The following is a 23153-nucleotide window of genomic DNA, read 5'->3' as shown; positions in this document are numbered from 1 at the left end:
AGGCGCCACCCATTCAAAAGTTTGTGGCAAACATACCTTAATTATTAGTAGAGGGATTTCACCGTTCGATGACGCCTGCGGCGGAAGTGCGCGCGTTTTTTTCCACGCGGAACCAGCAGACGGCTATGTTTTTTTTTGCTTTCCTTCGCCTGTTATAGCTGCAAGTGGCTCAGCTGTATAGACTATCGAACATACAATGAAGTGGTGTGTGTGATTATGATTAGTGCGATGTGTTTACTACAACTGGTGAACGGAGCATGCGAGTGCGAAGATGGTACGTATATATATAGCTCAGTATACTAACTATAGTCTAGCTGAATGCACTAGCCGCTGCTTTGTACTGCAGCAACTAGTCTAATTTTATTGCATGTTTGCTCACAACTGAGGAAAATATGTACTATAATGTATCTATGGTACAACTGATGTGCATTAATTCAGTTGAGAGTTACAACTGTGTGACAGTAGGCATTCCAGCCCACATATCAAGACACACGATAGTGTGTCGTGCGGCCCAAGAAGCCGGCGCGCCACACCGTGAGTATATTGACAGGAAGAAAGAAAACGTCATTTTCACACTTTTGTATCTCGGTGATGGCTTATCCGATTGAAACCAAATTTGCTGCAGAGTTGCCCGCCAGCTAGGGGAGTCTACATTCCAACTTTGAAGGAAATCACTCAAGCCATTTCCAAGATATGAGCGGCCAAAGTTTCGTTTTTTTTTCTTCGTCTTTTCGCACACTTGCAAAAATTGCTATAAAATGCAAACGCGTGCTCCGATCGCCTTGAAATTTGGCACACAGAAAGGGAGTCCAAAGGCGCATCCTAGCATCAAATTTGGTGCAAATCCGATGAATGGTTCAGGAGTTATGACCGATTATTCGCGTAAAACAAGATCGATTTGTTGTCGCACCTACAGGGTAAACCGCTTCATGGAATGAGCTGAAAATTGCTATGTAGATGGAGTAACCATCGTAGGAGTGCCTTTTGGTGGTTTGAAAGGAATCGAGATTAAAACCACGGAGATATGACACAAAACCCAACCTGTGTCATAATTACGCGATCGATTTTTAGTAATAAAAAAGTATTAGTTTTTACGCCTACTAGGCAAACCGCTAAGAGCAATGAGCTGAAAATCGGTGTATAGCTGGAATAATCTTCATAGAAAGTCCTTGCAGTAGTATAGAAGAATTGGATTACAAACCACTGAGTTATGATTCGAAAGCCAACTCTGTGTAGCAAATGCGAGATCGAGATACTCTAATAGAACAGTCACCCTAATAGAGCATTCAGCTAATTTATTTACTCCATTATAGAATTCTATTACATTACAAGTTAATCTGTAGGGACTTCAGCTGCAAAAAGTTAATCTTATAGACAGTTCAGCAAGAAGCAAGTCACCCTGTGGAGAGCTAAGCTACAATTATATCACTGTAGAGATTCAGAACATTACAAGTCACACTGAAGAGAGTTCAGCTATAAACAAGTCATGCACCCTGTAGAGAGTTCACCTACAATTAAATCGCTCTCTAGAGAATTCAGCTACACACAAATCACTGTGCAGAGAGTTCAGCTACAAACAAATTATCCTGTAGAGAGATCAGCTACAAACAAAACACTTTGCAGAGAGTTCAGCTACAAACAAATCAATCTTTAGAGTGATCAGCAACAAACAAATCAACTTGTAGAGAGATCAGCTAGAAACAAATCAACCTGCAGAGAGATCAGCTATAAACAAATCAGCTTGTAGAGAGATCAGTTACACACAAATCAACCTGTAGAGAGATAAGCTAGAAAAAAATCACCCTGTAGAGAGTTCAGCTAAAACAAATCAACCTGCAGAGAGATCAGCTACAAAACAAGTTACCCTGTAGAGAGATCGACTACAAACAAATCAACTTGCAGAGAGATCAGCTACACACAGATCAACTTGTAGAGAGATCAGCTAGAAACAAATCACCCTGTAGAGAGTTCAGCTAAAACAAATCAACCTGCAGAGAGATCAGCTACAAACATATCACCTTATAGACAGTTCAGCTACAAACAAATTACCCTGTAGAGAGATCGACTACAAACAAATCAACTTGCAGAGAGATCAGCTACACACAAATCAACTTGTAGAGAGATCAGCTAGAAACAAATCACCTTGTAGAGAGTTCAGCTACAAACAAATCGATGTGCAGAGAGATCAACTACAAACAAATCACCCTGTAGAGAGATCATCTAGGAACTAGACACAATGTAAGGAGTTCAGCTACAAGCAAATCACCCTTTAGAGAGTTCAGCTACAAACAAATCAACCTGCAGAGAGATCAAATCACCTTATAGAGAGTTCAGCTACAAACAAATTGCCCTGTAGAGAGATCAGTTACAAACAAATCAACCTGCAGAGAGATCAGCTACATACAAATCAACTTGTAGAGAGATCAGGTAGAAACTAGACACCATGTAAAGAGTTCACCTATAGAAGAGGTCACCTTATAGAGAGTTCAGCTACAAAGAAACCATCATGTAGAGAGTTCAGCTGCAAACAAATTACTCTGTATAGAGTTCAGCTAGAAAAAGTCACCTTGTAGAGAGTTCAGCTACAAAGAAACTGCCATGTAGAGAGTTCAGCCTCAAACAAATTACCATGTAGAGAATTCAACAACAAGCAAATCGCCCTGTAGAGGGATCAGCTAGAAGAAGTTACCTTGTAGAGAGTTCAGCTACAAAGAAACCATCATGTAGAGAGTTCAGCTATAAAGAAAGCACCATGTAGAGAGTTTAGCTGCAAACAAATCACCTGTAGAGAGTTCAGCTAGAAACAAATCACGCTGTAGAGAGATCAGCTAGAAGAGGTCACCTTGGAGAGAGTTCAGCTACAAAGAAATCACCACCTAAAGAGTTCAGCTACAAAAATCACCCTGTAGAGAGTTCAGCTAGAAGAAATCATCTTGTAGAGAGTTCAGCTACAAAGAAACCATCATGTAGAGAGTTCAGCTACAAAGAAAGCACCATGTAGAGAGTTTAGCTGCAAACAAATCACCTGTAGAGAGTTCAGCTAGAAACAAATCACCCTGTAGAGAGATCAGTTAGAAGAGGTCACCTTGTAGAGAGTTCAGCTACAAAGAAATCACCACCTAAAGAGTTCAGCTGCAAACAAATCACCCTGTAGGGATCAGCTAAAATAAGTCACCTTGTAGAGAGTTCAGCTACAAAGAAACCACCATGTGGAGAGTTCAGCTACAAAGAAATCACCCTGTAGAGAGTTCAGCTAGAAGAAGTCACCTTGTAGAGAGTTCAGCTACAAAGAAACCATCATGTAGAGAGTTCAGTTACAAAGAAACCACCATGGATGTAGAGAGTTTAGTTGCAAACAAATAATCTGTAGAGAGTTCAGCTAGAAACAAATCACCCTGTAGAGAAATCAGCTAGAAGAGGTCACCTTGTAGAGAGTTCAGCTACAAAGAAACCATTATGTAGAGAGTTCAGCTACAAAGAAAGCACCATGTAGAGAGTTTAGCTACAAACAAATCACCTGTAGAGAGTTCAGCTAGAAGAAGTCACCTTGTAGAGAGTTCAGCTACAAAGAAACCATCATGTAGAGAGTTCAGCTACAACGAAATCACCATGTAGAGAGTTTAGCTGCAAACAAATAACCTGTAGAGAGTTCAGCTAGAAACAAATCACCCTGTAGAGAGATCAGCTAGAAGAGGTCACCTTGTAGAGAGTTCAGCTACAAAGAAACCGCCATGTAGAGAGTTCAGCCTCAAACAAATCAATGTGTAGAGAATTCAACTACAAACAAATTGCCCTGTAGAGGGATCAGCTAGAAGAAGTTATCTTGTAGAGAGTTCAGCTACAAAGAAACCGCCATGTAGAGAGTTCAGCCTCAAACAAATCACCATGTAGAGAATTCAACTACAAACAAATCGCCCTGTAGAAGGATCAGCTAGAAGAGGTCACCTTGTAGAGAGTTCAGCTACAAAGAAACCATCATGTAGAGAGTTCAGCTACAAAGAAATCACCTTGTAGAGAGTTCAGCTAGAAGAAGTCACCTTGTAAAGAGTTCAGCTATAAAGAAACCACTATGTAGAGAGTTTAACTGCAACAAATCACCAGTAGAGAGTTCAGCTAGAAACACATCACCCTGGAGAGAGATTAGCTAGAAGAGGTCATCTTATAGTGAGTTCAGCTAGAAGAGGTCACCTTGTAGAGAGTTCAGCTACAAAGAAACCACCACATAAAGAGTTCAGCTGCAAATAAATCACTTGTAGAGAGTTCAGCTACAAATAAATCCTCCTGTAGAGGGATCAGCTAGAAGAAGTCACCTTGTAGAGAGTTCAGCTACAAAGAAACCATCATGTAGAGAGTTCAGTTACAAACAAATCACCCTGTAGAGAGATCAGCTAGAAGAAGTTACCTTGTAGATAGTTCAGCTACAAACAATTCACCCTGTAGAAAGATCAGCTAGAAGAAGTCACCTTGTAGAGTGTTCAGTTACAAAGAAACCATCATGTAGAGAGTTCAGCTGCAAACAAATCACTCTGTAGAGAGTTCAGCTACAAAGAAACCGCCATGTAGAGAGTTCAGCCTCGAACAAAACACCTTGTAGAGAATTCAACCACAACAAATCACCCTGTAGAGAAGAAGTTACCTCGTAGAGAGTTCAGCTACAAAGAAACCACCATGTAGGGAGTTCAGCTACAAAGAAACCACCATGTAGAGAGTTTAGCTGCAAACAAATCACCTGTAGAGAGTTCAGCTAGAAACAAATCACCCCGTAGAGAGATCAGCTGGACGAAGTCACCTTGTAGAGAGTTCAGCTACAAAGAAACCATCATGTAGAGAGTTCATCTGCAAACAAATCACCCTATAGAGAGTTCAGCTGCAAAAAAATCACCCTGTAGAGAGTTCAGCTAGACGAAGTCACCTTATAGAGAGTTCAGCTACAAAGAAACCATCATGTAGAGAGTTCAGCTACAAAGAAACCACCATGTAGAGAGTTTAGCTGCAAACAAATCACCCTGTAGAGAGAACAGCTAGAAGAGGTCACCTTGTAAAGAGTTCAGCTACAAAGAAACCATCCTGTATATAGTTCAGCTACATTTCAAGTCACCCAGTAGAGAGATCAGCTGCAAAAAATATCCTGTGGGGAATAATGGGCATGTAATAAATATATGTATATAATTTGTATAATTACTAATAAAATCAAAAATAATTGAACTATTACAAATCTTCTTTAAGTTCTTTTCTTCTTCCTGTGGTAAAGAAAAAAACACATGGGTTAAAAAAGCCCCAAAGCCAGCCATAGGCCGGCTTTGCAGTATACAAATACAAAAAGAAGTGATATCTAATCAAAAACAGCCAAGCTGTAAAAAAAGGTGCGGGCCCCCCAAAAGGCCATGGTGAAAAAAGATGTGAAATCCAAGGTGGCGGCCAAGAAATGGCTGTGATGGTAGGTTAATGGTTACATTTTAATAACGACAATTCAGGTGAATTTTGTGCCACTTGGTCTTGGCACAAAATTCACCTGAATTGTCGTTGGTCTTGGCACAAAATTCACCTGAATTGTCGTTATTAAAATGTAACCATTAACCTACCATCACAGCCATTTCTTGGCCGCCACCTTGGATTTCACATCTTTTTTCACCATGGCCTTTTGGGGGGGCCGCACCTTTTTTTACAGCTTGGCTGTTTTTGATTAGATATATATAGCAACAAACTATCATTATTATTGATCATGATCTCAACCGGCTGAGATTGACATTCAAATATACTCTAGCATATATATAGATATATGCTCAATACATAGAGTATATTTGAATGTCAATCTCAGCCGGTTGAGATCATGATCAATAATAATGATAGTTTGTTGCCGTGGGTTGGAATTAGGCTACAGCTGAGGTCAGCTGTAACCTGCTTGCGTGGATCCCTGCTTGCATGGATCCAGGTCTCATCGTGGCAGCCCAGTGATTATTGGAGTACTTGACCTTGAAATATCTGAGGGTCAGGTGCTTCCATCACATGCATGTACTTTGCTTGAGTTAGCAATTTTCAGCTACACAACAACTGATGGTTGCTGTGGCACTGACTCAAAAGTATAAACACTTCATGCCAAAGCTTTTTAAAATTTTATTTTTAAGTTATATAACAAGTAAATGAAATGAAAAAAAACAAGAGACAACAATTCATAAGCATCAGTGAATATACCTTCTATAACATGCCATGATGAAACTAAGATTTCCACGATGATCAGCAAATGAACAGACTTCATATCAAATTTCATCCCTATAGGAGCTTGTGCAATCCCAAGCTAAAAATGCATCGTATTTTTGTGCCAGGGTTCTATTGGGAGATTTTTATTCAAAAAACCTTGGATACTGGAATGCCTAGAGTGACAGACATATTTTATCAGCATATACCAACACACAGGAACGTGACTTACTGCATGTGTACAAGGCTATGACAAATTAATGCCTATGTTTAACGGATGAGGCAGGTCAGTGTTTTGGCAAACTTAAAAAATAGATGTAAATCATGATATATTATAAAAGAGTGCCAATAGACTCTTAATAGTGCAAGCAGTAGCTAATAGCAACAGGGAGGGAAATAGAGCTCACTCAGTTTATATCATGTGCTATAAAGCCTGTCTGACTTTAGCCCATATACACCTACTCTAATAAATCTACTGTAAAGCTGAAAAGTTGCCTGTCAATCTGTCTGCATTCTTTTTTGGCAGGTTGCTAACTCAGCAGCTAAAGCATGTATTGACATAGGACTTTAGCAAAATTAAGTGTTCCTCATTAGGTGTGTTGTTGCAAATCGCTATGTCCTTTTGTTCATTCTCTACAGAGCATTGAAGGCATTGGTGCATAAAAAAACTTGAGCTATACATTCCTGTGAAAACCACAAACAAATGCATAGCCATATAGTGTTATTGCATAGAACTCCAGTATTAACCAAAAGGGTTTGATTACTCCTGCCAATTACAACTTTTTTTTTCTTCTAAGTACCACTTTTTTTGTGCCATTTTTTCCATTTGTCAGATATTGATGGCACTTACTCACCTATATATTTGTGCATGTATCAACACAATTCATGCATGAAATATAACACTCATCATCTGGCTACCTCACAAAGTTTATTGCCAGCTTCTACGTGCTTTCCTTCGTCCACTACAGCATGTTGAAGGCCGTGGTGTAGAGAAAACTCCATTGCAAACCACAGACAAACAGTTCAACTGGTAAAGCACCTCCCTGAAGTTGTTGTGGTTAGTGTAGGGTGTGAGTTCAAATCCTGCCAGTGGCACAATTATTATCATGTTTTGCTTTTTGGTATACACTATTTCTAACTTACTTTTTTTTTGCTCATAATAAGTTCAAGCATCCTGGTATAATATTGATAGGCCCATTGCCTATAACTTATAAAAATAATAATAGGTGTCAGGAAGTGTACACCTTTAATGTATACTAAGTCCTTGAAATTAGGTTAGGTAATCCTAAGGCTGCAGTACATGTTGCTGTAGACCTTCAGTGCTGGTCACTGTAAAGCATTAATACAATAAATACTTTAGGATTAAGGAAGAAAATCCATCCCTCCTGGAGGAGACTGAGTGTGGCCCCGACTAGACATTGGGTGACCTGCAGTTCGATTCCTGGGGTTGGAGGGATTTTTTTCCTTACTTTGGCCCCTTTTCTGTTACACCTTTTCAGCTATAAGTCACTAAGTCTAAGTCCTTGAAATTAGGTTAGGTAATCCTAAGGCTGCAGCACATGTTGCTGCAGACCTTCAGTGCTGGTCACTGTAAAGCATTAATACAATAATACAATGTGTTAAGTTAATTTTATTTGCAGTCAGAGTATAGCATATCAAGACTCACGGTAGTGAGTCGCGCGGCCAGTAAAGCAGAAACGCGCGCCGCAGACAATAAATGACGCGATAGGAACGAACGTTGTCAAATTCGGCCGTCCTGTAACTCACCCGCCACTTACGCTATCCCCCTGAAACTCTAGAGTTGAACTCATCGTGTCACTAGTAACTACCACACAAGCAGTGAAGCAAATCCATGCCGATTGTTTCGTGATCGAGATTGCCGACATCAAAGGGGAAGTGTCATTTTTTTTTTTTTATCGCATGCGGTTAGACGCAACCGCAGGTGTATGCCTCGCGTTCCTTTGTGCATTCCAAACATTGATTGCCCTGCTATCGCTTCAGTATTCACTCAATCGCCTCAAGATTCACATCATCGATTTCACCATACATGATTATCCTACAGTCGTAATTTCAGCACCAAACGAAGTTTCAGTCGTCCTCAGTCGACCTAGAGGCCAAATACAAAACCCAGATTGTTGTTTTCCGCAATACTCACTTGGCATGTAGGGCAATGTGTCTTTAAACTGTTCTAAAAGTTTCGTTTAGATTGAAACATATGTTTTCGAGAATGGCTAGTTTGAAATTTGAATTTAGTCGCCCCCACGTAATTTGCTCTCTAAGAATTTTACTCGGAATTTAAAGAATGACGCAGAGCACAACTGCGGTCACTGGGTATTGATGAACTGGCGTTCTATGTAGTTAATCAGTGCATAAAGCCACAAAGAAGTGTGCTGCCATAGATTATAGTCCACAGATATAATCTATGGTGCTGCATACCATCGTTCGTTTTTAACAAATTTAGTCGCCCCCACCGTGACGTAATTTGTCCCTCTAAGGGCGCGGCTTAAAGAATGACACAATACAACTGTGGTTACCAGATTTTGACACAAGCTGCGAGTAATTAGCACATGTAGCTAGCCAATTGTCACCATGCATTATTACATTTTATAGCACCCCCACACAAAAATTATACATGTAATTACAACATACAGAGGACACAATGCATTTTTCTGTGAATCTTATCACAAATCATCTGAAAAACTTATTGTATTTCATTTGTTAAATTTTCTATAAAACTATTGAAAAATTCCCCATTGCAGGTTTACTAATTCTGTTATAATTTTTCACGACACAAAAAAAACTTTTACAAAAATACAATCAAAACTAAAAGCATGTACAATAATACAACATGTACTGCATCAGTACCATAACTATAGTCCTGTCCTTTAGTAATCATCATATGTTCCGTCTGTTAAGTGATCAACAAATTTTCCGTCTGTTTAGAGATCAACAAAATAATGTTCCATCTGTTTAGTGATCAACAAATTTCCATCTGTTTATAATTAGTGTTCAACAAATGTTCCATCTGTTTAGTGAATAACAAATGTTCTGTCTGTTTAGTGTTCAACAAATTTTTCCGTCCATTTAGTGATCAACAAATTTTCTGTCTGTTTAGAGATCAACAAAATAATGTTCCATATGTTTAGTGATCAACAAATGTCTGTCTGCTTAGTGTTCAACAAATGTGTTTAGTGATCAACAAATGTTCCATTTGCTTAGTGGTCAACATAATTATGTTCCATCTGTTTAGTGATCATCAACAAAATTTAATGTTCCATCTGTGTAGAGATCAACAAACATTCCATCTATTTAGTAATCATCAACAAATGTTCCATCCAAAGAATTCTCCACATACAAATCACAATTGTTACAAATGTGTGGCTCGAATAAAATATCTTCAGCAAATTGGCCACAGCCTCAGAAATATAGCTTTTCCCTGCAGTTATCAGCTGTGCACACTTATATAATTAAATAATAACTCACAAAGTTTAGACAGCCAATATTCATGCTGAAATCCTTCCAGATTCTTACAGGTTTTAGTTTGACTTGCTACAATGATGCATACACAATAATAGGAACTGATGTGCTTGCTTACCAGATGAAGTGAATCCTTAAGTTGGTTGGCCAACACTACAGCCTGAAATTTGTACATTCGACAACCATACAAGTCAGGCATTAGCCATCACTTCGGCGTGTTGTTACTTCAATGGCAGCCAATCTATATGGTTACCATTAACAATCAATTTTCAGTTGTACAAATGAAAGTGCATGTGTGCAAACAAATTGAAAACAATTAAATGGCATCGTTCAGTCAACACATGCTAAAATTGCAACTTACCTCTCTAAAGTTCCACCAGTTTTATCGCGGCTGGTCTCGGCTGGCATTACTGAAGAACTATAACATCTCCTTCTTAATACCACTGATCAAAACGCCCATACTTATTAAAGAATACCTTCGTGAAGCCGAAAACACTTAAGCTTTCTCTCAAACATCCTGCACGACGTGCACGTCTTCATCAGTTTGAACTGAGTTCCCGCCGTTTCTATCACGTGGTTACTGTCATGGTGACAATCACGTGAATTGCTTAACGCTCGTCGTTCTGGAAGCCTTTGGTGATGGTTTATGCAAACAGCAAGATGTTTTCAGTCCGTGCAGAGACATTTCAGAGTGTTTGGAAATGAAAGCAAGAAGAAGTTTCACAAGAATACATCTCGGAATACATGCATGCTCTGTGCGCATGCGTATAAGGATCTATGACCTGATTATTTAATGTAGATGAGGCAAGTGGCCATGGTATGTGTCCAGATATAAAGGGATCATATCACTACAATACTAAGAAGAGACGTGCTTATGATGAGAGGTTGCTTTTCTCCTCTGGTTTTTTCTGCTTGTGGAGGTATGGGACTGACTGCAACCATCGTGTATAAGAAACTTGCTTTTATGTTGGCTGACAGGTGGGAAATGAATTGTAGTCGGTGTTTGTACTGGATGAAATGCAGACTTTGCTTCTCTTTATTAAGATCAGCCACTTGACAACCAGTGGTGGTAAGGGCATTCCATCTAGCCCGGGAGAAAAAATGCAATGCCATGCACATATGCTAGAATCATGTTACTTTCTATAAAAGCTGATGCTTTTTGGAAAACTCATAATTATTGGGACTTGAATGGAAGGTTGATTTAGTATGAAGTTTCAGAACACTTATAAAGGAAGTTCAGTTTTTGGTCAGTGACTCTGTCCGCATGCTGCAGTAGCATGCACATTGTTTACAGTGATCGTCTACTTTGATTGGATCATGCATGGTGGCTTATACAAGGATGTTTTGCTGCTGTCGGTTCATCACAGCCCTATACACCCAGTCTTTAATCAGTCATGAAATCACAAGTCCACGATGATTTGCATACAACCACAGTCCAAGCAAGTTGGATGAACATGCAGAAATAGAATTCTACAAAGCATTTTACAATGCACTAAAATTTGCTGTAAAATAAAGCACACTATTTTTTTAGTCATTGTATCGCTATTTGTAAAGTGAGAATACATTGTAGAATTATTCACAATATTCTTTTGTCATAATCCCACAATGAAATATCATGTAGCATATTATACTATCTTCCTCAGTACTGTTTAATGTCCTGTGAAATTGTTTGTACTATATTACTGTGGTTTATCTCAGTAAAATGCTATGCATAATTCTACTGAGTGTTTCATAGCACAGAAAAATGCTCTGCAAAACACTACATACTATTCCTCAGGTACTTTTCCTGTGTTTTTTAAGGCGCAAAATGCAGCCACCTCTTTAAAAAGCTAGGTCAGAAACTTTTTGTCCCTACGGCCTGAATAATGACCAGCTTTCACTGTACTATTAGTGATTAGTGATCATAAAGGATTATTTATTAAGATACTAAGATATACAAACGCTACAACCTCTAAATATAGCAGTAAATTTTTTACCCTGGTCCAATGTCTAATAATCGTGAGAGACTCTACTGTGACAAATACATGTTTATCATGATATGTGCTAATCGCCTTTTTACAATTAAGTTTTACAACACAAATACATGTATAATTAAACTCACCAATTGTGACTAAATCCCTTCAACACGAAAAGACAAGTAATGAGACAACCTTGGAGACAACAGCCTCACAAGCCTATTCTGGTGTGCTTATTTAGTAGTAATATAAATTTTAAAGGCGTTTATTTACAACTGGACATAATTACGCGCCCCTCTATTGTCTCTGTACATACTTGCCTTTTCTTTACTATTCTCATTTCATTTCACAAGATCTCTTGGCAGGGGCGTAGCTTCTTCACTTGAATTAGTCAATGCTTGAAGTAGATCGAGATACTCTAATAGAACAGTCACATTTCTACAAGTGCCATATTTTTATATTGTAAAGTGTGTAAGTAGCTAGTAATTTAAACTGTACAATCCAATGCTAAGCAGAAGTTGTAATTATGCTAAATATTGATTGCAGTGTTACAGCTATTTTGTGACTGCTCTAATAGATTATTTTGATCGTTTTAATGCAGTACAAGATAAAAGGCAAAGTGTTATTAGGGGTTTACTAGTTAAAATGGGTGTTAGTTGACTGCAGTTACATGCCACTAACAGGGCCGCCCAGAGAAATTAGGGAGCCCAGGGAAAAGAGTTAAAGAGGGGCCCAGGGGCAAGGAAGGGTCTAGATCCTGGCTGCTCTATTAGAGTATATCGATCTTTCTTTAAACAGGCAATCAAGGGGCCCCTTTTGGGCTGGGGCAGGGGGAAAATACCCCCCATGTGGGCGGCCCTGGCCACTAAAATTACAGTTATATTTTAATATTCTGTCACTGTAATCTGGGGTTTCTGTCAAAACCATGGAAACTCACCTACTGTTATCAACAGTGCATTGCTTATTCTAACAAAAAGTATTGAAATCCCATCCAAAAACAGCTTATAGCTGTAAAAAAGTGCGCGTCCAAGTAAAGCAGAGTTAACTGCGACAAAAAGTAATGATATCATAATGCGGCCATGTACGAGGTGTGCAAGTTGTAAAATTCATATTAGCTAATCAGATAATACAATGTTATTGTTAAAGTGTTAATGAGAACTATGTGATGCTGCTATTTTTAAGTGTGTGAGCATCTTCATAAATGCCACACAAATTTAATTCTCAATAAAGCAATGTGTATAGATTCTCTGATAGCAATAAATAGTTTGAGTTTGGCCGCCTTTCCTGTATACGGCAATGCTACGAACAAAGGAAAGGTGGCCAAACTCAAACTATTTATTGCTATCAGAGAATCTATACACATTGCTTTATTGAGAATTAAATTCATGTGGCATTTATGAAGATGCTCACACACTTATAAACTAGAGCAGATATATTCAAAGATGTTTTGATCCTGTTTGGAGTACTTAACAACGTAGATGTGCTAAACCCTCAATATTAATCCTCATTTTAATGTTGGTTTATTGTTTTTATGTTCTTCTGTGACCCAAAGTTCTAGAATGTCAACTTAAAATATTCAGTCATTAATTTTGATTTGTTGCTTTACAGTTGAATTGCTTGGTTACCAAAGTCAATCAACTCTAATATTGTGTGGTATAATCAACATTATCGAGGACGGATTTAGGGGGGTGCTTGGGGGGCTGAAGCACCCCCCTCCAAAATTTTACAATGAGCAAGCTAGGAAGCTTCTAGAAGCTGTAGTACAGGTGAAGTTGCATTTTATACACATGTATGGGCAATGAAAAGATGGAAAGAGCAAGGGGAATAGCTAATCTCATCCAGAAATTACTAAGAGGGGATCAAAATTATAATTTTGGAGTAAGTCTTACCTTAGAAGCTGCTAAAATCGAAATACTCTAATAGAACATCCATCATTAAACTATAATTTTCAAGAAGTTACCAGAGTGTAAGCTGAAATTAAACCTATTCTTCTAGACCTGTGCACTGCTACCCTCACCATTGTACCAAACATCCTGCCATATACCAATCACTTTAGGTAAAAAATTATACCTTTAATGTACTAAATTGTATAAAACATTATTAATTGAAAACCTATTCTGAAAACAACCTTTTCTATCAAATAGTTTAAGTTTTTAGGCTCTGCTACAAACTTGATTCTTGGGTTGAAATGCTTCTCTTGCAAGTAAAACAATAGTCTTATATAATAGTAAATTTCTTAGCATTTATAACGTTCACAAGGCTGCAACATCTGAGAACTGTTTGATTTTGTTTCCCTTGCTTGATCAAATCCCATGCTACATTTATCTAAATCTTGCAGCTTCTGGAGTTTGCACTATCAAATTCCTTGAAGCTCAACTCTAAGCGTAGATCCAATCCTGTGTTTTAAATATTCTTCTTGACCTTACATTCAATTAACTATACACTCTTTATTCTCTTTGACAAGCCACTATTATACAGTTTGTTAAAATCCAATAACAAGAAACAGTGTATAGTTCTGTTCTTTGATTTCAACTGAACTCATTCATCTTGTACCCACATTTGGTTTAAAAGAGCTTCTAGATTCAATCTTGTGATAGCAATTTTCCAAAAATCTCCAGGGGAGTATGCCACCCGAGCCCCCTAGCTGGAAAATTCTATACATGCTGAGTGCACATGCACTCCACACACTGGCGAGTCTACTTGCCCTCTCCACTCGTCTCTACTGTTAATTTGGACAGCTAGTGTAGTTTGAGCCATGAAACTGTAGATTATGCTATACTTCAAAACACTAAATTTGATCATGTGCAGCTGATACCCACTACTAGTTCTTTAAGATGTTAGTCTAAGATTGAATTTTAGCTACTGACTGTGCACTTTATAGTTATACGTATTGACAAACTGTAGAGGAATAACATCACATAAACAAAGTGACATCATTTTCACTCAAAATTACTACCAAATTCAATCTCAATAGGCCAAATTTGCAAAATTTTCCTGTGGGGGGACCCCCCTAGATGGAGTATGCTCCGCATGTTGCATGTGCTTCGCACACTAGTCATAGACTATCATGATCAACTTTCTTGCCACATATATAAATGTCCATGTTAGCACCTCCCTTCTGAAATCCTAGATCCGCCCCTGATTATAGATACTCTAACAGAGCAGTCAGCATTCCTTTAGCTTAAAATACAATCAGCTCAATTAATGTATATGAGAATTGTTGATGAAATACACCATCCTTCCAAATTTCTGGTTTTTCCTCCAATGAAGTTACTGGGGTGCAGTATAGAATGAGTTGGATCACAGAAATTTTCAGTCTAATGGCAATGAAAAATCTAAACATTAACACAATTTCTGGCTGCAGTGTTTTTGCTTTAGCATTAATTTTGAGGTTTCCACTCCACAAATCCCTTAAAGTCAGAGCCAGAGCCCATGGTCCGGCTGGTATTTGCCAGACCACTTTTCAACATATATGTTATTTATTATTAACTATTACACATAAAATTCCAAACTGTTGGAGCAAGTTTACATCTGATGATCATCGTTTCAGCTAGTTAGCTACTTAAATTTTGAAAAAGATCGAGATACCCTAATAGAGCAATCATCTCAATAAACTCTAATAAAACAGTCATCATGATACTGTAATGGAGCATTCAGTAGAATATATCCACTGCTCTACGTACTTATGTGTATGTGTTGTACATCTCAACTCTTTTACAATTGATACTACAGGGATTTGGCTAAAACTACCTCAAGATACAATCTTGATATAGCCATTTTCAATTTCACGGTCTATACTGTTTGATTGAAAGTTGCCTTACAATCCAACTAGTTTTAATTTTACTTACAGTCCACTAGCTATAATAGTTAATCAGAAATCCCTCTTGGCTATACAGTTTTTGCATTTTGTCACACAAGTCCCCTCTTTACTTTAACTGTTTGGACAATCATGGCAATATACAGCACTAAAAGTACTTACTTTAAACACTGTGTACCATGCACCCAGTCTCAGGTTAGAAGACTAGTTGTATTTTAGCCATGCACTGCATGTCTTGCATTAACAAATTACTTTTAAGTCCAAATCTCAAAGAACTAAACTTGCACTTTCAGTATCATGCATGGGTAATTGATACTGTATAGCACAAAATCACTAGGATTTATGATTGTAAAAAAAGGAGGAAGAGACTTTGTATGTAAAATAGCCACCAGATGCCTTTCTTACTTTCAAAAAATTTCCTGCATGGGGGAGCATGCCCCCACACTCCTAACTTTGCATGCTTAGTATTGCTTACACATGCAGCATGTGCTTCACACATGAAATATCACATCAGATCACTAAAGTGTGCATGACCCCCATTGTATAGTCCATGGATGGCCTGACCACTCAAAATCTCTGGGCTCCGGCTCTGCCCTAAACCGAATACTGTGTCTCTCTGCATGTTCATCAGTTTTAGGATGCTTTACTAGCTAAATGATGAACGATCACTTTCTTTCAACATGCAGTGACTCACAGTGTTCATTCAATAAATATTGTCACCAAAATCAGTCTCAGGTTAAATTTCCTGAGAATGTCCCCAGACACTCGTATAGATGCATGTCAATAAGTGTACCTTATGCACTGTACAAATTGTACAATGTGTTATCACTTTTCCTGTCATGACATAGAAACTTGCTCTAGTAAAACTCTATAGTGTAAAATATTTTGGACATCTTGACATGTAAATTGTTCTTACTTATAATGTGCTTTTTGTTCTCAATAATTATTAATTTCATATCATTTGTATTCAAATGACATAAACTAGACTATAACTTTATATCAGTGTATTAGTGTGTCACAGTGTATCACGTGTATACCCACTCCCTATGCCCCTAGTATGGTCTACAATTTATAGAGCTGTTATGATCAACCAACTGTATATTTTTAGGTCTCCAACCCGTTGTTCCTTCAAACACAGCAATAACTTCTCCTAGTAGCCACAATGGCAGCTTTGAGAACTGTAACGTCTCTCAGAGCTTGTATTACTGTAATAGCAATCAACTATTTAACTGCAGTACAGACACTAACCAGTATTACGTGTGGAATACTCTTACTTCAATAGTTAGTGCAGACTTTACTAGCCCACTTAAAATAGTTAAAGTGTTGATGACATACTTTATACCTGATACATCAGATGAAGTGAGACTGCTGTTTACTCAGGCATTTGTGACCACAAATGTATCTAAAGCTGCACCTGAAGTTCCTGTGTATACTTTGACAACTAATGAAGGACAATACAATTTTACACTTCCAACAGTAACACTAATATCTGCTATCAATAGAATCATCATGACACTCAGTACTGGTACCATAGCCATCAACAAGATAGCCTTCTGTAGTGAACCTGAAGGTTAGTGGGTTTCTTCATGTCACTTTTAAACATTTGTTCTGTTTCATTGTCTTATCCAATTATTTAATTCAATTAGTCCTGCCATTCTATTATTTCTAGTAATAATGTAATCAGGAAGTTGGTTGGGCAACTCCAAGATCAAGCTCTGTCACTATCATCAGTATTGTTCAAGTTGCAATCATCATGTAACCTATAGGGATCTAAGGCATGACCCGCCAGAAATTTTTAGCTTTCTGAGAATGCAATTTAATTTTCTAAATTATGTATTAGAACAAATCACTGAACACTCTAGCTATTAGAGTATCTCAAGAAGTAATATAGCGGCCTGAACTCGGAGTAGCCAGACAGCTTCCTAGACCCCCATAGTTGTTGACACAAGTTGGAAAACAATTTCCTACCCTGTCTGCCCAGTTCCTCTGCCCTTGTGTAACCTCTTGACCATGATGTCTTTTGTTGCAATGATCTCGCCACTGGATTACTTTGTGGTACAACAATGTCATAACATCTGTGAGTGTCTTGCCAGTGTCACCAACAACTGTGCCATCATCATCATCAGTACCACAGTCAACATTAATAACAGTCAGGATCAACAGTGCCAATGTCAATATCAACGGTGTTGATGTCGAAATCAAGTTCATCCACATTGTCAATGTTACCATCATCAACACCAAGCTCAGGTATGACCTTGAATGTCTTATAATCACATATCAATATGGGCATCACCATGATTGTGTATAAATTATGTGTTTTGGATTCAGCCTGTAGGATGAGCAAAAGTATTTACTCCTAGCAAGTGCCCACCTGTCGCTTCATCATCCAAATGTTGTAGCTAATGATTCATGAGAAACCACATACCTACCCTATTGCTTTAGAAAAATAAAGCACTACAGTGGCAGATACAAGGGGGGCACATATCCCCAAACAAATATACAAGATCGAGAACGGCTCTGCCAAATGTGTTGAGTTTAAATCAATCAGAGACACTAATAGAGCAGTCAGTCAAATACTCTAATAGAACAGTCAACACATTGAGAATCCTCCATAGAGTATGAAAACTAGCATCTACAATACTATCCCATGCATGGGCACACTTAGCCTGCTGAGAATATTACACAGTCTTATGTATGCCATTCTTTAGGTCCATAATAATTATAGCTATAACTAACTGAACTACTCATGATTGTCACTTATCCCTGTACAACTCTTGATCAATTTAGAATGTAGATATTTGTGCACAAAACCACTCTACATCAATTTTTTTAGTCCTGAACTTCTGCAGGCCTGTGCTCCCCAGCTCCATAATATACCTACCACCCTGGTGCACCCCCTTGCCAAACCTGGATCCACCCCTGCACTACCTAAATTGGAAATTCTAGAGAGGCAGACACCCTGGACACTGCCAGGGTGGTCTTAAAAGCTTTGGTGAAAATTTTGTACACACATGGCTGCCAGGTGCCTGGTGAATTGCCTCTTCTTAATATATATTACTATTGTCTGTGAATACACCTATAGCTAATTTCCCATGCGGTAATTGTTGTCTGTCTGACCATCTGTCTCATGCTACTTATTCAACAGAGTCTGAGCATGTCAACGTATGTTTGAAATGAAACACTTATCATCCCTGGATTATTACCGTGAGTTCTGCATGCTTTTTGTTTGTCTGCTACAGCACGTTGAAGGCCATGGTGTGAAGGGAAAACTTTTTCTATAGGTTCAATCCTGAAAACTTTTTTATTTACTGACTTTTTTGGTAGCATCTTTTTGTTTCCTGTATACCCATATTATGCACACTAACTTTATGTTCACAACTTTTCAGCACTGGAATAGACTGTTTACAACATATGGGACTCCCAGAACACATTTGTGAGTATATGGCCTGCAATATAGAGCAGGAAAATTGCAGACGTGTCCATCCATCTTTGTCCTGTGTATTGTACTAGAATAGGTAAAATTTTTTTGTACATTTGTTTGTTTAAACTTCTTCACTACACACTTACGCTGTCCATAATATCTGCAGCCAGCTATACTTTAAGCAAAGAGGTGTGCACTGGCACACAAAGCTGTAAGCACCACAGCACAAGCCATGATGCTTTGTTTATAGCTTATTACCCCTGATTAGTATATAAAGTTGAGTCCATATAAAATAAGAGTGGTGTTGTCTAAATACTTAAGTTTCCAGTGTTGTATAGAAATTTGTATCATTTCATGTTTTAATCTTAGTGTGTATAGCATACACAATACGACAAGTCCTGTGCCACAGGGCAGGTACCAATACTATGGTATGTACAAATTCATTTCTTTGTGTTACCAGAGATCAAACGATATTATATTACATGCATAGCCTGCATAATAGGACAGATATATATAATACTAGCACCATGCACATAGTCTGTACCTGTATAGTAAACATATATAATATATATAGTATATATGCACAATACTACAGTTGTCTTACTGCAGTACCTTGCATGCTTTAGATCATGCCATTTTGGTACACTTGCAGGATGGCATAAAGCTCACGCACTTTAAAAGTGATAGGCATGAATGTTACTGTTGTTTAATGATTTATGAAATTTAGTGAAAATGTTCCTGCACATAGTACCAGTGCTAGCATGTTAATTATTCAGCCTTACCTCATTCTCTCCTTAAATTTAGGCTTCCCTTTCAGCATCAGCATGAAGAGGCTTTACTAAAGCTAACGGCACTTTAAACTGACAAGTTAAGCTCAATGTACCAGGGCTTTGGTCATGATTACCAGGGCTCTAGCCCTCTCTGGTCAGCCCTGATGTGGCTACGCCCTGCATTCTCTTAAAGGAAAAATAATTAAATGAGTCGTCATCACGTAGTTCAGTTATTATGCACCACTACATAATTGTTTGCGCAGTGTTGGGGATGGTTTTCTATACAGCACATTTCAACCATGTGACAAGATGGCTTAGACCTTCTCAAGGTCAGTAACCTCTACTCTTCAGCACTTATTTTAGCACCTTAGACTATTTTAGACATCCTAGCTTAACTGGGTTACTTGTAATTGGCTAGAAATGGTACCACTAAAACCAGCAAAACCCAAAATCATTTCTGTTTTGTGAATACCACAGCCCAAAATTTAAGATATCTATAGATACCTTTGTATAAAAGTAATGTGGTGAATGTAGGTTTGTCTCTTCACCTATATTAGGTAAACATACCCAAGTGGTATATATTACTTATACCATGGCCACTTGGGATTTGCCTGATATGTATATATGCCCATGCCCTCGGGCTTGGGTCAGGCAAATCCCTTGTAGCCATAGTATAACTATTAAATACGTTTGAGCCCTATGTTCATATTCCACCTTATGCTCAGTTCCCTGTCCACTACTTACTGATCCTAAGAATGGGACAATCACATGTTCACTGGGAGATGATGGAGTTCCTTCCTATGAAGACACTTGTAGTTTCACATGTAACACTGGTTATGAGCTAACTGGTAGTCTTCAGAGAACATGTCAGTCTGATGGTAGTTGGAGTGGATCATCAGCGTCGGGAGAAAGTTTTGATTGTGTTTCTACTGGTAAGTGTAATCCTGCATTGTGGCATTTAGTCACTGAGTTGGTCATTGTAGCTAGTGGAGGATCAGATGGAATTGTTATTGGTGTAGCTGCTGGAGGAAGTGCAGTATTCATAGTTCTTATTTTATTGTGTGTTCAGTGTTAGTTGTGAGGTGGTCTTATGATAATGACAATGTAAATGACTCTGCAGCTAAGCCGAATAAGAACTATGACAATGTAACACTAGCTTCTGTCACAGAAAGTACCATCAAGATGGATTACAACCCATCCTATGGTATTATTGACAAGTATGGTAATGCTGTCAAAATGGACCGGCTCCAATCCATCCTATGATGTCACTGATCTGTCTTGTGATGCAGCAAAGCTCAAGAGGAAGACAAGTGAAGATCACTACAGTTATGTGGAACTTGATGAAGCTTCTTTATCCCATTGTAGAGAAGACATGGTCAAGATAAATTCATATCAGTCAACTACAGAGCATGGCAAGGCTTATGTCATTGCAAACATCAAGAAGAAAAGTGAAGAGCAGTATAATTATGTGGAACCTTATCACAAAGAGGATGCTGTCAAGATGGAGAACAACCCTCCATCTACATGTAGCTCATAATAATAATGACTCTTATGTTACAATACTTCCCAACATGGTATGATTTCTAACACATGGATTTATGGGTTGTAACAACTGTTTCTGTAAATTTTGCATCTTAGTAGCAATACCATGTAATAATAGTTTAGGATGAAGCTGTTGGGATTTAGTAAGAATATTAGCAATAGGAGCTGTATGTAGTGCTAACCAGTATATAGTGGCTGGCTGGTCAATCTAGCTGGTTATAAACCAAAACTTTAAATACTTCTCCAGTTGGACACTTTACAGCATATAACTAGATTATTTTTCTGGGCTTTGTTCTTTTTAACAGTTAATTGTATTTAACAACTACTTGTAGAGCAAAGTAACTCATGAAATCAAGTTATGCTATGGTGTTTTGCTTTTGATGGATTGTGTATAACTATAAAAGTGCAAAATTTCCCTGCTTTAAGTTGTCTGGCCTCTATTGTAGTTCAGAGTGCATCCATTTATATGTTTTATTTTATTTCTTTAATAAAGATGTGTGGGTAAGCTGTGCTCACAGCAAAAGCCAAGAGTACACATAATATAGTAACAATGAAAAATGTAAATTACTCTTCCTGACATATCTTGAATCCTATTTTGGGACAATTGACAAGGATGGTAAGATACCACTGACCTATCTTGATGCAGCAAAAGCTCAAGAGGAAGATAAGTAAAACCTGATCATGAGATGCTTCACCACATAGACGATACTGTTAAGATGGAGACAATTTCTTTGTGTCAGTCAACTACAGGGAACCGTGCAGCTCAAACTGTCGATGACTCTTATGTACTTCCCAACATGTATACATTGTGGAGAAGTGATTATGCCATATCGATTTGTGGGTTGCTCAATTTGTGTACTTTCATAATTTGCACTAATATTAATGGTGTAGTACATTGGGGGAGCTATCTGAAATGGTCGGACTTCTTCATGCTTGTCTTTTTTGTTCTATTTAATGGCATGTAGGACTTGACTACTAAAAATGTGGCAAGTAATGACAAGCTAAGGGGTTAACTATAGCATTAATCAAAAGAGGTAAGTTTAAAAGTAAAATATCAGTTTATATCTATCCACAAGTGGTGACTATTTAGGAATGGCAGTGCTTCTCCTTCAAACAGTTATAAAAGGTTGCTTAATATACCATAGGCACTTCAACATCATTCAAAGTTTTTTATGCACAGTGACTGTAGGCATTTTACATAGTGCAAACAAGGCTGAAACTAAAGCCCTCCACTGAAGAGAATGATATACTCTAATAGAGCAGTCTAATAAAAAGTCCTGTGGAGCAAGTACTCCTGCTGCATGTTGCCTGCTATAATTCTTTTAGTCTTGTGCATAATGAGTCCAATTTTAGTCACAGAAATATTTTGTCCCATGCTCAAATTGTTTAAATTTGAAATCTGTTAATTAGAATGTGGTCGCCTGTCTAAACTGGCTATTATAAAAATCCGCACATGTGCCTACTGTGACCTGCTAATACAGCTGACTCCTGAAAATTTTTGTCTCTATGATGGCTGGAATAGACAGGTTTCACTGTGCCTTATTCTGAGAGAACTTCATTGAGGTCATGCAAATATAGCTGCACATTATCTATGTTGCTGTATACTCCCCAAATATCTTGCATATCATTATGGGAACCTGTGTCCCATACTTTGTTCCCCGTGCAGATCTTTTCATACAATTTATGATTTTACAGTTTTTCCTTGCAAAGAATTTTCCTAAGAAAACGTATGGGTATAATTATGGTAGGTACAGTCACCAAAATTTTTGGAGGCAACTATACTGTGTACATACATATCGAGTACTGCAGTTTCTCTTTACAAAATTCATTGCTCCGAAAATGGCTGAAGAGTCAGGTATATTGCAGCATCTGCCCATTAAGTATAGCAGATTTAGAGGAAGGCATGGGGCACTTCCATTTCTCACACAAACTCATAAGGTATCATATAATACATCCTATAATAACACTCAATAACA

At 38.0% G+C, this 23153-nt stretch overlaps 2 protein-coding genes and 1 long non-coding RNA gene across 4 annotated transcripts in view; 1 reads left to right on the top strand and 2 right to left on the bottom strand.

Annotated features, from left to right (window-relative positions):
• The window catches only part of LOC136267390 (uncharacterized), a 158934-nt gene that overhangs the window by 38493 nt on the left and 97288 nt on the right, over positions 1–23153 (bottom strand). The gene's annotated exons all lie outside the window — the stretch shown is intronic.
• On the top strand, positions 120–21362 carry LOC136267391 (uncharacterized). 2 transcript variants are annotated; one of them, XM_066062527.1, is made up of 6 exons: positions 120–274; positions 16553–17014; positions 17538–17691; positions 20361–20567; positions 20619–20739; positions 20792–21362. In XM_066062527.1, the coding sequence occupies exons 1-4, from the start codon at positions 217–219 to the stop codon at positions 20380–20382; spliced, it is 696 nt and encodes a 231-aa protein (XP_065918599.1). In that variant the 5' UTR covers positions 120–216; the 3' UTR covers positions 20383–20567; positions 20619–20739; positions 20792–21362. The 2 variants fall into 2 exon arrangements, with proteins under 2 accessions (XP_065918599.1, XP_065918598.1); XM_066062526.1 differs by having other exon boundaries at positions 20619–21359.
• LOC136267303 (uncharacterized) lies at positions 8950–11872 on the bottom strand. The gene is made up of 4 exons (XR_010706617.1): positions 11774–11872; positions 9791–9913; positions 9679–9744; positions 8950–9631 (listed from the first exon to the last, which is right to left on the bottom strand). It is a non-coding gene; the product is annotated as an uncharacterized lncRNA (long non-coding RNA).

The sequence above is a fragment of the Dysidea avara genome, chromosome 9 (genome assembly GCF_963678975.1).
Source record: "Dysidea avara chromosome 9, odDysAvar1.4, whole genome shotgun sequence".
In the NCBI taxonomy this organism is placed as follows: Eukaryota; Metazoa; Porifera; class Demospongiae; order Dictyoceratida; family Dysideidae; genus Dysidea; species Dysidea avara.
This window is presented reverse-complemented; position numbering and strand designations above follow the sequence as displayed.

Coding starts and splice junctions, on each gene's coding strand:
- LOC136267391 (XM_066062527.1), top strand. CDS start 217: ATGATTAGTGCGATGTGTTTACTACAACTGGTGAACGGAGCATGCGAG. Junction 17,015..17,537: donor CTTCTGTAGTGAACCTGAAG/GTTAGTGGGTTT, acceptor GTGTCTTGCCAG/TGTCACCAACAACTGTGCCA. Junction 17,692..20,360: donor ATCATCAACACCAAGCTCAG/GTATGACCTTGA, acceptor CCTTATGCTCAG/TTCCCTGTCCACTACTTACT.